This window comes from Macrobrachium nipponense, chromosome 43 (assembly GCF_015104395.2).
Source record: "Macrobrachium nipponense isolate FS-2020 chromosome 43, ASM1510439v2, whole genome shotgun sequence".
NCBI classification, from domain to species: domain Eukaryota; kingdom Metazoa; phylum Arthropoda; class Malacostraca; order Decapoda; family Palaemonidae; genus Macrobrachium; species Macrobrachium nipponense.
Genome location: NC_061104.1, coordinates 26,366,554 through 26,384,047, shown reverse-complemented (window position 1 = coordinate 26,384,047; position 17,494 = coordinate 26,366,554). Strand labels below are relative to the sequence as shown.

At 33.6% G+C, this 17,494-nt stretch overlaps 1 protein-coding gene across 9 annotated transcripts in view; it reads left to right on the top strand.

Moving 5' to 3' along the window:
• LOC135213599 (cytoplasmic polyadenylation element-binding protein 2-like) overlaps nucleotides 1-17,494 on the top strand; it is a 133,892-nt gene that overhangs the window by 94,368 nt on the left and 22,030 nt on the right. For 8 of the 9 annotated variants that reach the window (XM_064247612.1, XM_064247617.1, XM_064247614.1 and 5 more), the window contains 2 exons: nucleotides 11,029-11,220; nucleotides 12,054-12,166. In XM_064247612.1, coding sequence (XP_064103682.1) covers nucleotides 11,029-11,220; nucleotides 12,054-12,166 — 305 coding nt within the window. The remainder of the gene's footprint in view (nucleotides 1-11,028; nucleotides 11,221-12,053; nucleotides 12,167-17,494) is intronic. The other variant, XM_064247611.1, reaches the window with a different exon arrangement.

Here is a 17,494-nt window from a genome sequence, read left to right as displayed (position 1 = left end):
TTATTATTATTATTATTATTATTATTATTATTATTATTATTATTGCTTTCTTTTGAAATTACTAACTTTTTTATCATTCAGGCTTTGACCTTGCTTTGTGTTTTACATTGTATATTTGTTTTTATTTAAAAGGTTTGTCCCCTGATTTGTCCTATTCACTTTACTGTACATTGAAGTTTTATTATTATTATTATTTGTTGTTATTTGTTATTTATTTCTTGTTTCCTTATCATCCGCTTCTCTGGCTCAGCGATGTTTCTAAGTAACCGGCCAATATTCATATTGGGAATTTCTAAAAAATTTCTAAAAATACTTAAGGTGATCTTTTATTAAACAGGATTCTGGTGTCATTCAGGTATACTGGTATTAACAGCATAAGATCTCAGACCCAGGTCAAGTAGGGGTCGTAGTCAGAGCTGGTATTAAAGTCAAATCCTGGCCGGGGTCATCTTTGGTGCACAGCTGTTGTTGCTGTTGGTATAGCTGGTATTAATGTGATGTTTCCACCTTCTCGGAGGTCATCTTTTTGATGAGTCAGTAGTAGAACTGAAGTAAGAGTGTCTGCGTGCCTCCTGGAAGCCTTCCATATAGGAAAGGAGAAACCTAATTTGAACATTACTTAGGGAATGTTTCTCCTCCCGACTCTTTTCTGAAGAGCAGCGAACGACCCCCCAAGAGTGCCAGATAAGCAGGAGCCCCCCACAGGATGATAGGATTCCCACTACAGGCAGGACTCCTGACATCCATCCCCGGGCACACCACGATGCCGCTCATACGACTGAATCCCTGTGAGCATCATCAGGAGATCCCCAACTTTGGCCAGGACCGGCCCGATTCCGCTTTAGGTCTGTGCCGCTATAAATACTGCCGTGCAGATTCTCTTGCGTAAGTCCTACCACTGACTCATTAAGAAGATTACCTCCAAGAAGGTCGAAACTTTATGTTAATACCAACTAGATCAGCACCAACACCAGCTGTACATCAAAGTCAACCCCTCCCCAGAATTGACCTGTGCCTACTGAATAATTCCAGCTCTGACTACAACCCCTGCTTGATCTGGACCTGAGGTCTTATGCCTTTAATACCAGGATACGTACTTGAATGACACCAGAATCCTTTTTTAATAAAAAATCACCTTCAGCTTATTAGAAATTTTTTAGAAATCCCCAATATGATTATAGGCCAGTTACTCAGAAATGTCGCTGAGCCAGAGAAGCGAATGATAAGAAAAATAGGAAAAACAATATATAAGATAAACTACCTTAATTCTGCAATTCTCTTTAATAGAATTTGCCTAAAAGATGGTCTCTTACTAAAATACTATTAGTACTTTTATATTATTATTAGGGAATAGTCCTTCTCTAAGGGATGTAGCATTAAAAATAATGGCTGTTTCTATGGCATTCAATTTATATAGTCTTCTCTATTCCTCTTGATATCTTTTCATCAGCGTGTAGCTGGTGTATCAGATTTCCAAAGGACATGGAAAGTTCTTGTTTCAGTTTTATTACCACTGATGTTTCAAACGCACTCGGGCAATTATTTTCAAAGAGTAAAAGGATTAACATACAAGTTACATGGGAATAGATGGGGGTGGGTGCACAGTTGACGAGTCTGTTATTAAGCTGCATTTTAGTTGGTCATGGGTTGGTGACATATTCAGTCCCGGAGACATTGAGATCTGGGCCTATTGGTTGCGGGTATGTGAGAGTGGCTATTGTCCAGGATTAAAGATCGTCCAGGGAATGTGCCTCCGGCCTCTCTCTCTCTCTCTCTCTCTCTCTCTCTCTCTCTCTCTCTCTCTCTCTCTCTCTCTCTCTCTCTCTCTCTCTCTCAAGTGTCTGGTGTAGGTTGGTTTTTTTAAATTTCTCTTAATGATGGTAGGGAGAAACTTGGCTTTCCTTCACTTTGTTGATTCTAGGCTTCTTTTCCAAAATATGTATGTAGTGCCTCAAGAAACTGTAGGTGTTGGCAGTCCATTGCCTGGTCTATGATTTTGGTACTTTTTATGCGTTCTTCTTTTTTGGGCCACCTTTGATGTTTTTGGGCAGTGATTCAAAATAGCCCCTTCCTGGAGGTGACAGGAGACTCTTGGAGAGTTTGGTAGTGGTCTTTCCGATTCATGGGTGTTGGCATCTTTTCTCCAGGCATGTAAATTTGTAAGTGACACTACTTCTATTTAAAGACTTTTCTGGGGTCTCTGGGTTGTTTTTCAGTAATAACTGGCTTGTTTTCATATTTTTATAATATACTATCAAGTTGATCTTGTCCCTTTCTGCAGTGGGGATTATGTTTTTATTTATTATTTTTCTAAGAGCCTGTATTATAGGAACTACATGCATAAAAAATATATAGAAATGAAAAGGCCCTTAGAAAAATAATAAATGATAATGTAATCCTCACTGCAGAAAGCAGTGAGGATTATCAACTTGATAATATATTATAAAAATTTAAAAACTAGCCAAATATTACTCAAAAAGGGGGCCGTTTTTAATCATTATGCTCAAAAACGCCAAAGAAGGCCCGAAAGAGAAGAACTTGTAAAAAGCACTAAAATAAAATAAGGGATTTTGACGTAGGAAAAATCTATTTCTGGGCGAGGAAGCCGTGTCACCCAGTGAAATATGTCTCCTTTAGCACTATTTCTAGTAAAATATTGCTATGATACCAGAGAACTGCTAAATTGGACATGTCAGAACTCTCTGACTCGCTCACCTATCTAAAAGGTGGGTACCATCATTAGGAGAAATTTAAGAAACCGACTTACTCCAGACACTGACATGAAAGAGAGATAGAGAGAGAGAGGAGAAAGAAAAATAGAAAGAAAACCAGCACCGGACACAGGAGGCATATTCCCTGGACGATCTTTAATCCTGGATAACAGCCACTAAAATACCCACACCCAATGGGCTCAGAAGATCTTAACACCTCTGGGACCGAGTGTGTCACCAACCCATGACCAACTAAAATGCAGGTTAATAACCTACTCGTCAACTGTACACCCACCCCCATCTGCTATACTGTATATACCCATGTAACTTGTACGTATGTCAATCCATTAACTCTTTGAAAATAGTCGCCAGAGAGCATGTGAAGCGTCAGAGGTAATAAAACTGAAACAAGAAAATTTTTCATGTCCTTTAGAAATCTGATATTACACCAGCTACATGTACACAGATGAAAAGAAAAAATAAAGAAGAATATAGAAGACTATATAATCCGATTGCCGTAGAAACAGCCATTATGTTGTTGTATTATTATTTCTCAAAATAAATAATATTTTGGTTTTTCAAATATATTTTTATAATATATATATAATATATATATTTCTCTTATTTTTTCTGTAAAATGTTTTTGTCGTTTTATCTTTGCTTCATTGGAGTTTTACTTTTATAGTTGCATATTCAGATTTTATTATACAGTACGCACCGTTATTATTATTGGGAAAGTACATACACAGTAGTATGTCTGTTGTTTTTGTTATCTAAAATATATAAAGCAGAAATCTTTTGATGACTTGCATGGTCCTCCTTGTCAATGTGACTATAATTACAAAACGTGGCTAAACAGAAACTTTATTTTTTTACTTGTTTACAAATAGGGTGTTGTTTGAAGATGGGTAGTTGGCTCTTCTTGTTATCCCCTCTCTAACGGCAAACCAGCTAATCACCTAGATCTAAGTGGTGGTTCAGCTCTTTAATCACTTGTTCGGTTGTTCATAGCAGCCTGGGCACCTGCAACAAGGGGCACTGGGTTTGTCCCCATTACCTGGCAGTATCAGAGGTGGCTAGATTATTGGTGTTATTATTATGCAAGCTTTCCCTATTAAAATCTCTTATAAAATAACAGTTTATTTAATTTGAAATAGTCTTCCTGCTTAAAGGCTTTATTGCCTTCCATAGAGAGAGCGCTGTTAATATTTGCTCCTTAAACCAACCTTCTAATACCTGTATCTTTACTATTGGAAATTACTTTTGACTCCTTCCAATTTATGCGGTGATCATCGTTTAAACTATGTGAGACTAATGCATTATTCTCAGCATGCAAATTATAGGCTCTTTTATGTTCATTGATTCTGATTGGTAGTCCCCTCCCACTTTCTCCATAATATTTCTAATCGCAATCCAGGCAAGGTATTTCATAAACACCAATTTCTTTGTTAATGTTTTGGTTGGAGTTATTTGTTTGTATGGGACAGCTTTTAAGTACTACATTCTTTATAGTTGATGGCCAGGTCGACCTTTTCTTTGCCTTTTTCATTAACTGTTTTTCTAATATTTCATAAATTAAGATTAAATGGTGAGCTTTGATACTTTTTTATTCTTTTTTTGTTTTCAAATTGACTTTTGATGTAGAAAATCTTTTTAGCTCTAATGAAAGCATTATCTATGAAATTTTCTGGATAACATAATTTTCCAAAAATTTCTTTGATATGCCGAAATTCGCTGTCAACATATTCAGGATCACATATTTTAAAGGCTCTAAAAATGAAATTCACCATTATATTTTGCTTTACTTCATTATTATGAAAAGAATAAAAGTGGACATAAGCTTCAGCATTAGTCACTTTTCTGTAAACAGTAAATTTAAAACTAAATATATATGTTCATGGTATACCAAAACATCCAGAAAGGGCAGCTTATTTGCCACTTCATATTCCACTGTAAATTGATGGAAGGTAATATATGCTGTTGACATATCTGAAAAACATTTCGAAGTCCGTCTGATTACCTTGGAAAATTACTAAGACATTGTCAACATATCTTGCCCAAATGAGTGGTTTTAGATTTGGATCATATTTGGAGAGGATTTCAATTTCTACAAATTCTATGCACAAATTTGCAAGTATGGTGGATAAGGGTGAACCCATGGGTAAGCCAAATTTTTTTTTATAGCCTTCATTGTTGAATGAAAATATTGTGGATGAGACATAAATGAATAAAGTCTAAAAACTGTTCTGTAGGAATAGGAAAGTTAACATTTCCAATTTCTGACTGTTCTTTTAATTTTGTAAGGAGAAACTGAAGAGGCACATTAGTGAAAAGGGCTGCAACATCTAGGCTAATCATTTTTACTCTTACATTACCCAGTTTCCTAAGCCTGTCTATAAGGTTACTTGAATGAAGTAAGTGAGCATTAGAAAAGGTGCCAAATAATGGGCTGAGCTGTTTACAGAAAAGTGACTAATGCTGAAGCTTATGTCCACTTTTATTCTTTTCATAACAATGAAGTAAAGCAAAATATAAATGGCAAATTTCATTTTAAGAGACTTTAAAATATGAGACCCTGAATATATTTACAGCGAATTTCAGCAAACAAAAGAAGTTTTTGGAAACTTATGCTATCCAGAAAATTTCATAAATAATGCTTTCACTAAAGCTAAAAGGATTTTCAACATCTAAAGTCAATATGAATACAAAAAAGAATAAAAAAGTATCTAACCTTACCATTTAATCCTAACTTACGAAATATTAGAAAAACCGTTAATGACAAGGTGAATAAAATGTTGACCTGGTCTTCAACTATAAGAATATACTCAAAAGCTGTCCCATACAAAATAATAATTCCAACCAAAACATTAACAAAGAAATTGGTGTTTATGAAATACCTTGTCTGGATTGCGATTAGAAATAATATGGAGAAAATGGGAGGGGACTACCAGTCAGAATCAATGCACACAAAAAAAAACCTATAATTTGCACCCTGAGAATAATACATTAGTCTCACATAGTTTAAATGATGATCACTGCATAAATTGTAAGGAGCCAAAAGTAATTTTCAATAGTAAAGACACAGGTATTAGTAGGTAGGTTGAAGGAGCAATTATTAAGAGAGGTCTCTATGGAAGGCAATAAAGCCTTCATGCAGGAAGATTTTATTTTAAATGAAACAATTTGTTGTCATTTTATAAATGATTTTAATAGGGAAAGCTTGTATAATAAACACTAATATTCTAGCCACCTCTAATATTGCCACTGCCTCGTCATCTTTCGTTCAGGTAATGGGGACACACCAGTACCCCTTGTTGCAGGCACTCAAGTTGCTATGGACACCTTGTTGCAGGCACTCAAGTTGCTATGGACACCTTGTTGCAGGTTCCCAAGCTGCTATGGACAACCAACCAAGTAATTCAAGAGCCACTTAGAAGATCTAGGTGATTAGTTAGTTTGCCATTAGAGAATGAGGGGATAACATGAAGAGCCAAGTACCCATCTTGAAACATCCTATTTGTAAACAAGTCAAAAACAAAGTTTTTGTGTAGCCACTTTTTGTAATTGTCAGATTGACAAGGAGGACCGTGCAGGTCATCAAAAGCTTTCTGCTTTATATATTTTAGATAACAAAATCAACAGACATACTACTGTGGATTTACTTTCACACTTTATAGACTCTTATAATGAGTTTTCTTTGGATTATTATTATTATTATTATTATTATTATTATTATTATTATTATTATTATTATTATTATTTAGTTGAAAGATCCTTTAGTTTCTAGTGATAAGTCCTTTTGGTTGGTGCTACAGACCATCTCCTTTTATTGTCTCTTATCTGTCATTTTCTTTTCTTTGTTGACAATTCAAGTTTCATGCCTTGAAGATACCCCCAATCAAACGATACCTTGTATATAATGGGTGAGGTATATTTGTTTACTTAACATAAATTTTTGTCTCGTAAAAGTGTTGACAAGCTATTGTCACCTATTCTGTTTCCATTCACCTTTATGTCAATAAGTTTATTTTTATTTTCATTACCTTTTATCTGGTTCTCCTTTCCATCCTAATAGATGTTTTTGGCCATGTAGCACTGTGTTAAAGAGCCACCTATCATTGCACTTGGCCGTACTATCAAGGTCACTTCAATTTATTGATTTTTCATTTGTCTTTCTCTGTTTCTCATCCCATTGCCTAACCTTCCAGTATCACTTGTATGGGACTTAGTGCCATGGGAGGAAAGTAGACTTCCTGTGTAGTTCCCAGACACTGAGGAACTTTTAAGATTATTATAAGCACTTCCTGACGAGTTCCATTGTTACCAAGGAACAGGACACCAAGGAACTTGAACAGATTTAAACTTCCTGACACATTCTAGGACGCAAGGGAACTTGCATACATAATGAATATTACAAAACTTTTTACAATAATCAAAGAACATCAGACTGGTTCCATCACCAGAGAACTTTAACAGATCTTAGCTTATTGACCTGTTCCTTTACTCCAAAGAACTTGGACAGATTTGATCTTATTAACAATTTATGGACCTTTGAGGAACCTGAATGGGTTCTTAATTCTGACCCTTGCAAGTTGCTGGATAATGAGAAACATAAACATATTTATAATAAACCCCTTGAAAAGTTCCATAGCCACTGATAAGGATAACTGGTTAGACTTGTAGTAACAGGAAAGTTCTCCATGTATGGAGGAACTTGTTCTAATTAAAACTGAAGACAAGTTCTCTGGACTAAAAGGAACTTGAGGATTTTTAGAATATTCTTCAATGAGCTTCCACGTCACGTGAGCTAGAGCAGAATTGAAACTGTTGCTAAGTTCCTGGTCCACATAGGAATGTGAAAGGATTTCTGATTGACTCCTTGTGATGTCATCATCCTAATTTTATTGATTTAAAACATTTTATTTACATGTGTTCCTTTGCATCATCTGTATTGTTTCATTCATATACTATAATCAGTTAGTAATCCCAGAGGTGTTGATAGGATTTTATTTTTCTCTATATTCTGTGTAATCAATGAGAGTGATGAAAAAATGGTGTGTCTGCATTTGTTTGGAGCATTGAAACAAATAATTTATTACCACTGCCACTTCCACAACCTGCGCATGAAGTTATCGAATAAACCTAGTCCACCCCTCCATTATCCTCCTACACCTAAAGACAATCACCTCTCTTCCACCTCTTACCTTCATGCCCCCACTTTTAAATTACCAAGTACCTTTGCTTCTTTTTGCTAAAGCTACTCGGAAAATAAGATGATAGAAGTAGCACAGTGCAGTTATCTTTGGTGTTGTTACTATGCTGGCACAGCTTTTATAGTGGATAATTATTATTGATATTATTGTTACTATTATTGATATCATTACGTATTATTACTATTATTATTAGGTAGCTATAGTTTCCCCCTATCTGGCTTGAAATATCTCCTCTTTATGCATGACTTAATGCAGTTTCTGAAAAGATATTTTTAGATTTAGATATCAGATGTAACTCCATTTTATTATATCCATTATAACAAAATAAGTGGACTCATTAATGGAAACTTTATTGTATATGTATGTTTCCAGTTTGGTGGACATATTTCTCACTCTTGATATTGATATATCACAGCAAATAAGAATTTTTTCTTAGTACAAAGTATGGAATTCTAGGGTTTTATGTTACAACTTAGTGTGTTATTGTTATAGTGTGTCTCTATGAAAGGTGTGAGTGTGTGTGTGAAAATATTTAGTTTTAATCATTATAACCTGACAGATTCAACACAAAAAGCCTGTTGATGCAAATGTGCGAAGAGGTTTCATTGATTTCTAGTTACAAGATTTAGAAAAAGTGCTAAAGCTTTTTATTTTTTTATTTTTTAGAACCATTGCTTTCCATATACAGTACTATATATATACTATATATATATATATATTATTATTATTAACAAGAAATTTGTTAATATAGGTTGATTACTCAAAAGCTTCCTGAAAATACAAGCAAAGGTATTTTCTGTATAAAGGTAATGGGTAAAGAAAGAACAATTATTTTTTTTATTCTTAGCAAAGGAATAAGCAAAAAGCATAGTACAGTAATAGTTCTAGCAGGCGTAACCTTCGTAAATAGTGGTATCAGTTGCACAAAAAGTGGTGGTCATTTCATGCACATGATATGAGGAATAGTCATGTTAGCCCTACCATATATATGTTGATAACCTTCTGTTTCCCAGTGCTTATCTCTGTCATTTGGCTTTTGATAGTATTTGTATTTTGTGTTGGCTCCCTGCATTGCTAGTGAAAGCAAAGCGTGGTGTCTGGTTTGAATTTTTTCCTGGCGTGCCCGGCTAATAACCTTAGAATTAGTGTAAAGTCAGTGTTTTGTTTCTGAACACCAATTTCCCAGCTATGAAAATGAAAGTGATCCTTTGTAAAGCCAGTGGCACAATGCATTGACTGGATGCAAGAGATATGTTGAATGTGAGGTGTTTTTCATAAAATGTATGGTATGAGGTTTCACTTAAATTATGTTTTTACATGTAAAAGTTATACAGTAGTATTACCAATATAAATTATGGACAGGTGAAGTAAAGTTCTTAGTAATATAGTAGTTGCACTGGTAAGATCTATAGCTCTTAGTAGAAATCATAATAGTGCAACTAAAGCCATTTGCTAGAATGAATTGATTTGCTTGAAGCTTTTGGTAATTTTAGAGCTGTATTTAAGAATTGTATGGTTATTCCAGACAAAGGTTGGGTAGCAGATTATAGTGTTTACATTCTGAGCAAAAATAGAAACCACACTGATGTATAAGTACCAAATATTTTCAGAAAGGTGTCATTCATGCTAGTAAACATGACTCCTCTTTGATAACACTTGGCTTGTCTTGCAGATCATTCTGCAAGAAAGTGGTCATAATTTTGCATAGAATGAAACCTTCCCATAGTATTGCATTTTTTCATGAGGATGTAGCAAATATGATGTTAAGAATAGGATGTATCCTAGTCTAGAAGTTTTTTTTATTTTTTTTTTTTAAGATCATATTGAACTTTTTAAAGATCATGTTAAGCTTTGCAAGGTTAGTCCTCTCTATGTACTAATGTCATATATTCAGCAAACACAAATAATGTATAGCATCAACAGCTTTCGCACAGTATATTTAATCAGTTCAAAATATGTATTGTTTGCCAGCCTTCAAGACAGAAATAATTTATTATCTGTACAACTAGGTGTCTTGGTGAAAACCTTTCTCTGTTCAATACAGACATATCCAATCTCTTCCATAGTGTATGACATTAAAAGTTCACAATTTTCATGTTTATTTACATTCTCTGTGAAATTAAGATGAGCATTAGTTAATGATCCCCTAAGTTCTAGCAGTTTACTACTTACGTCAGTAAGTCTAGTTAATCTTAAAAATTTGTAGCGGTGCATCGGTAAATATACTTACTTCAATAATGGAAAATATAAGCAATTGCACTTAATTTCAGAAGAATTTTATACATATTTGCTCTGTATTATACATGTTTCATTGTGTGGGCATTCATTCATTAATGTAGTACGTATTTGGAAATGAAATCAGGCAATTTTCAAACACTTTTGGAACTGTAAAGAATATAATGAGCATTGGAATACTGAAGGATTCAAGAAGCTTAGCTCATGTAGTTTCCCATGGAAATAAAATTGTTTGAAACAGTTCAGCTGCTCTGAAATAACTTGGAAAATTGCTTCATTGAATAAAAATAGGCACTTGGCAAATTTATGTTGAGAAATAACAGGTATTGAAATTCTACCTCCTCCCACAGAGTTGCTGCAGTATTATATTAATTTCAGTATGAATTTTAATCTATCAGTCACTCAGTTCAACACAACAAGGACGACAGAGTGAACATTTTGTGCATGGAAAAGTTTAATAGTTTTCTCATTTTCACTGCTTCAGTATGTAGACTAACATACTGTTTGAATTAGTATACATTGTACTGCAATGTAAGAAAACTACAAACTATATGTTTATGTGCTAACATAACTAAATTGAAAAGCAGATTATCCTTCAATTCATGCTCCAAGAGACCATTACATTAATCATAAGTACGTATCTAGCCTTTACAATTACGGTTTATCCATATATCTTGTGAAGAGATTGAACAATTTGGTTGGATAATAATCAGACACCTGTAAAAAATTCCATAAATAAAAATGAATCGTGTCTTATGCATAATTGTACTACTTGCATTTGCTTAACAGACGTCTATGGTTTAAATATGCTAGAAATTTTATCCATTTATTTGAATCCTTTTCATCCTACACTGATGGATTTTTGGCAGGTAAAGGTGGTTTCATAGGAATGGATGAAGGCGGGGTACTTCTGGACGAAGGCCATTTAGTGGATGGTCTGGGTGCTACTATTCCTCTGCCGTCGCCTTCGAGATCGTCTCCGCGCTCGCAGGGATCGGAAAATGGCGAACGTTTTTCTCGGAAAGTCTTCGTCGGAGGATTGCCACCCGATATTGATGAAGGTAAGTTTATTGTTTTGTTAATGTTGGTGGAAGTTGTTGTTATAGTTCCTTTAAATACAATATAAAGAAAAAAGTTTATCAAGACATTACAACTTGAAGGAAAACCATATTCCTTTTTTCATTACCAACCTTTCATTACTACATGAATTTTAGATATGCTTATACAAATATATGTACATTACTGTACACTATTTATCAGTACAGTGTGCTTCATTGATTTACCTAGAATAAAAACTCCTTGGTGAAAGTTGACATTCCTTATTTATTAGTGTCCTCTAAATCATGAACAGAGATTCAGAAGATAATTAGGACTTTCCAAATGAAGTTTCTCATAGAATATATTTCTCTTTGCAGTGAGTTGTATTTTTGTAATTTTTAGATAACTTCTGCCTTTGTTTGTGTAAAGTATTGAATATTATTTAGCCAAATTTTTTGGGTCCTAATATATGTCCAAGTACTGTGTGTTCTTATTTAGGTGTCATTTAGTTTTTTAAATGAATGACTGAGATAGCTCAAAACTTCCCAAGAGACTATACTTTTTGTACCTTGGTCCAAAGTAAACAGGAAGATGCTAGTGGAGTTTGAAAAGATTACCAGTTACTATTTTTTCAAACAAAAATCAAATCTATCAATGTAATTAATTTGTTTTTGTTTAGCTTGCATACATGAACATTGTAGGCCATCATTCTATAAAATGTGATGACTTCATATGCTCTTTGTGTATACTTAACTTTATTTTGATAAGGTGAACAGTTGCTTTACATATAAGCTATTAGTTGTAATTATTGTACATTGAAAGAGAAATATTACTAAGTGTATTTGTTTCCTTGCAGAGGAGATCACCGCAAGTTTCCGTCGATTTGGTCCCTTGGTTGTGGACTGGCCACATAAAGCAGAAAGTAAATCATATTTTCCTCCCAAAGGTTATGCCTTCCTCCTCTTCCAGGTACTTAAATTTTGTTTATCATTGTCCATTTATAGTCTCCATTTTCATAGTATGTCTCTGGAGTATTAAGTTTTTATAATCCATTTTTAGTAAACATAAATTGGCTATGCAAACAGGCTGCCCCAAAATCTTAGCCCAACCATGGCTGGCATACAGAAACATACAATAACTTAAGAAACTGTATATTTTGGTATGCATTGGGGTTCTGGCCTCTTGATAATTACATAATGAAATGTATTAAGTAACAAAGACCCAAGACATGGTGGCACAGGTTTACACATACACTAGAGCTGGTGTAAACCTGTCTCATTCTTTCTTCCTTATGTTATGTTACATAAAACAGTAGCTACTTGCTAGGTATAAAATCAGCAGACTGAAGCTATGCATAACCATATAGTACAGTGCATACAATACTTTTATTATTATTATTTTATTATTTATGCATATTTTTTTATTATTTTCATCTTCCATTTATTGTTGAATTTGTCATTGCATTGAACAATTTGCAAGATCCTTCTCAAAAACTGTCATTAATTATGCCTACTTAAATAAAAGAGGAATTATTGTGAAAGTTCTTGAAAAAAGTTGTTAGATCAACAAAGCTCAGAACGTTTTAGCTTTCTTCGTTTCCAAAGATTTAAACTTTCAGAAGATACATAATTCCATTCGTAATATTTCCCATTTAAGAAAGCCATAAAAATGAAAACCAGAAAAAATTTATGGTCAGTCACTGTAGTAAACTTGGAGGTTTTAGGATGAGTAACATTGTCCAAAAATGTTATCATCATTCAAAAGATTCATATCTGATTTATTTGTAATGTGTTGAAGTACTATACTATATTGTAATTCAGTATGTCAAAAAGTCAGATATATTTTTGTACATAGTAAACCAGTTATTTTTATGCATAAACTTTCCACAAAGCATTTACATGGACAATATTAAGTTTAATTCAGTGTCAGTCAGAAACTAGAATATTAATTATTAATAGGAGTTAGTTTTTCCAGACCTCTGAGTCTAGAATAGCATTGCTAAAAAATGTTGATAAGAAAATTCATTCATGAAGAAAAACTTAAAAATGAGCATTATTAAACAAAAATGTGGCTCTGACTTTATTATGGGTTCATTTATACAAAAGAGTAAATTTAACTCAGCAACGATATACTCAAAGAATAGGTCACTTTTTGAGGTGGCAAACACTGAATATTCAAGTGAGTGGAAAAAAAGTACATCCAGGTCATGGTAGGTCAGTTACCCAGGAAGCAAGAAACCTTCCTACAATTAGGCAGGTAAGCATAGATCTTTTTTGTTTGATGTTTGAATATCTATTATGTCTAGCCTGCTCGCCAGATGAGTCTGTCAAGTATAAGATCTTATTTTTCTGGAGTAGAAGAGTCTGTTTCAGATATAAAGAGTATGAAGCTGCTCCATTTGATAATGGATAATGTCTAAGGAGGAGTGATTGAAGAGTTAATTTTAGATAATAGCTGTGACCCAACCTTTAAATAATGGTACCAAATTAGAGGAGCTTATCCATTATCCCACAAGGAAACTGATACTGCTTTGAGTGTCCAAATACTGCAAGTTTCAGCTTGTGAATACCACAGGCATTTACTTGGTACATAACAGAGAAACATTGCTTCAACCAATTAGCTTCTGCTCATCAGCCTTGGTCGTACTAGGTGCAGGGTAGTAAAACAGTGCATTTTCCTTAATTTTATGGAAGAGGAATCCAATAAGTACTTAATTGTTGAACAAATGGTAAAGTAATTTCAAAATTTGTTGAAACCATGTATGGTTAAAAAGGTCACAGAAAAGTTTGAAATAAAAGCACAAATCTTAAAAAGCCTTACCATCAGTGGTCCTTTGCATCCCCACAAACTCTTTGAGCAGCCATTGTCAGTTCTGTTCCACAAACCAATACATCTCCCTAATGTTATTAATGATATCTTATCATGACAGACTCGTCCAATTACTCATGCTGTGGCTTGGACATTGTCTTGTACTTATGCCTCTTATCTAAAGACAAGAGCAGAAATAATGTATCTGAAAGACCACATATATGTACGCAAACATTATCATAGTTCGTATTGTGTTTTGGGATGAACTGGCATGGAAATTAAAAACTGCAAAATAAGCCTGTAACCAGTTTTTCAAATGTTTAGTGTAATGACCATATTATTGAACATTATTTTAGGCACCTGCATATGGATACATATACATATTGGGTAATTGATGATAAAGCTTTCATCTTTTTGAAACTGTCATTATGTTATGCTTATTTTAGCAAGTTGAACTGTAGAGCCAAATGAAGCAAAGCCACATTGTCTTGAACTTATTTTATTCATACACAACAACATTATGTTCTTTACTCCAACATCAAAATATTTGTACAACTTAGTACTGTACAGTATTTCAAGTAAAATCTATATACAGTGGACCCCTGCTTATTTGCACTTCAGCAGTCACAGATTCAGTTATTCGCAGATTTTTATTTGGAATGCATTTTTCAAGAAATTGCTACAAATTTGGTAATTCGTGGATTTTTTGTCAAAATATTTTCACTGATTACTGTATTTTTATGTTATTTTTGCGACTAAATACACATAGGGTTATTAGTGGAGATTCCAATGTATTGCATATTTTTGGTATTCGCAGATGTTTGTGATACCTAACCCCCGCGAATATGGGGAGTTAACTAAACAACTTAATGATTATACATGTAGTTTATACATGTATTATTATTCAAGTCATTTTGTGTTGGTTTTGCTATTGTTTAAAATGTTGAAATCTGTATGTAGTATATATTTTGGTATACTTTAGTTTACTGTATATCTTTTTTTTTTGCATTGAAGGTTATGCCCTGAAACATAATTTGAGTGCACCACTTAAATGTAGGTGGAGTTCACAAAATAGTCACATTGTCTTTCATGTATCTCACTCATGGAAACAATATAGCAATATGCTTTTTTCACTTTACAGTAACTCAAAACCAGTGTGCTGTACACACAATAGTACTGTGCTACTCAAAGCCTATAAGTATACCATATAATAAAAATTGTTTGGGGATTTCCAAAATCTTGGTTTATGATGATGTGTTGCAGTGGCAGACAATGTATTGACACTATCAAGAACATAGAAATTAACTAAGAAGCTTCATTCAAATTAAAATACATACTAAAACTTGTAGAATGTTTTGCATCTTTCAGGCTGTAATAGTGTACACTTGCATAAATTAGAATTGGCAGTTTCGTAATTTTTCATTCAACTGCCTGACATGATTCATGCCTTATTAGTCTATTTTTCTTTTCAAAGATGGAAGACATCTTATGAAATGATGTTAAAAACTGTCACTCATATCTTGAAAACACCATGTTATATATATAATTGCGTAAAACTATTTTCCACATAGAAAAGTTAATGTGAATGAAACAAAGTGGTAAAAAAAAAAAAAAAAAAAAAAAGTCATATCACAACCGCTGACATACATTACCAAGTAGATAGGAGACACCTATCACTAGTAGTATCACATAAACATAGTCCTTATATTATCATTTCAATATAAAGCTGATGGTAGTTGAATGATTCAGTTTCTTAAATTTTACAGAAAACATTGGGAACTCACAAAATGCTAACAAAGATAAAAAATAAAAAAACAATGATAACCTTCATAGTGTGAACCTTTATTGTTTTCAATGTCATGATGTACGCGGGAATTGAATATCAGTATGTCATTTATTGGTCAAAGAAACTTTCCTTGCTCAGCAAGAGACAATTAGTGCACTGTGTTTGGTGCAAGTTCCTGTAGAGAGATATCAAGAAGCCTTAATATACCAAAGAGACTCATAAGATGAATCGATTTGTTTAGAGAATGGCAAAGTTTAGAAAATAGGCCTAGAAGTGGAATGCCTTGAAGCACCACAAGAGAGCAACACAATATGATTGTTGCAGCTGTCAAAGAACAACCCCTGATTACAGCAGTTGGTTTTTATTGTAAATTTCTGAAATAGACTAAATGAGAAAGTCACCTTTCATATAGCCTATCCTATAGTATGCTTATGGCAGTACGTGTGAAACTAATTCTAATGAATTTCTGTTTAGAAGAAAGGAATAGCTACAGCAAGATTAACCCAAGAATGCTTTTATGAAAGTAAACCTTTTGTCTTCATGTATTTGTCAGCTTTGACTCACAGCTCTCCAAAGTGTGCGGATGAAGCAGGATAACATGCAAGGAATAAGATTAAAAAAAAACTAAATTGTATTCGTTTGATTTCTTATGGTTGCTTTGTGACATGAGATACCTAGGTCTGAGTAAATTATATTTAGTAATACATAATGAAAAATATAAGAAAAAAGAACATGGCCAATAAAAAAGAATAGCGGGAATAATAAAATAAAGCAAAATAATGTATTGTTGATTTAAATATTAATTCACATTACATATCCTAGAGAGTATGCTGCTGAAAATAGACCTAGGCTAATCAGGTGTGAAAATCAGAGGTCAAATTTAGGTCTACTAAATGTGTCATGCAAATTTTTTATTGATCAAGGAACAAAATTAGTTCAATCACACTTTGCTGTTTAAGAATATTGACAGGTTTAATGTAGTAAATTACTTATCAGGTATAGGTGACGAACTGGCGATACAATAGTACAGTATGATAAGTTGGTCATGACTTGAATGGCAGCAAAGCCAACTTCCAAATGCTTATACCATTGCTGCCACAAATCTTTAGTTGAGAATGAAATTAGAATTTGTGGACCCGTGGTAATATATTTTCCCTACTTTGCAAAATAATTGTCTTTGATGTGTTAAATATAGTCAATTCTAATATAACTTGTTTCAGGTATAACATCTTTGAAAGGACATAATTATTGATCAAGTAAATGATTTAGCACCTGCATATGGCAATATTTCCATAATGAACAATGAATTAAGAAACTACACCTATTTTTCATGGGCTTACTGTACATTATTGTATGCTTATTACTAAAAAAAAACTAATAGCATTACATTAAAAAACAACACACTGTAACTATGCAATTCTTAGCCGCATGAAGCAAACAAAGTTTTTTTCTGCTTGCTGTCATGAATTTCATTCTCTTTGAACTGCAATTTTATTTTTCACTTGTATGTTCATTGCATCAAAGCAGGTAAGCAACACATGACTTGACTGCTAAGCAGAGGGAGTAAAAAAAACTACTCTGTGCCGCTGAATGGAAAATAAAAAGCAACAGGAAATGATGCTAGATACCCTAGTTACGGTTATTTTTCTTTGTAAAAGAATAGTGAATGGTTATGCAAAGCTTACCCCTGACACTTTTGCAGT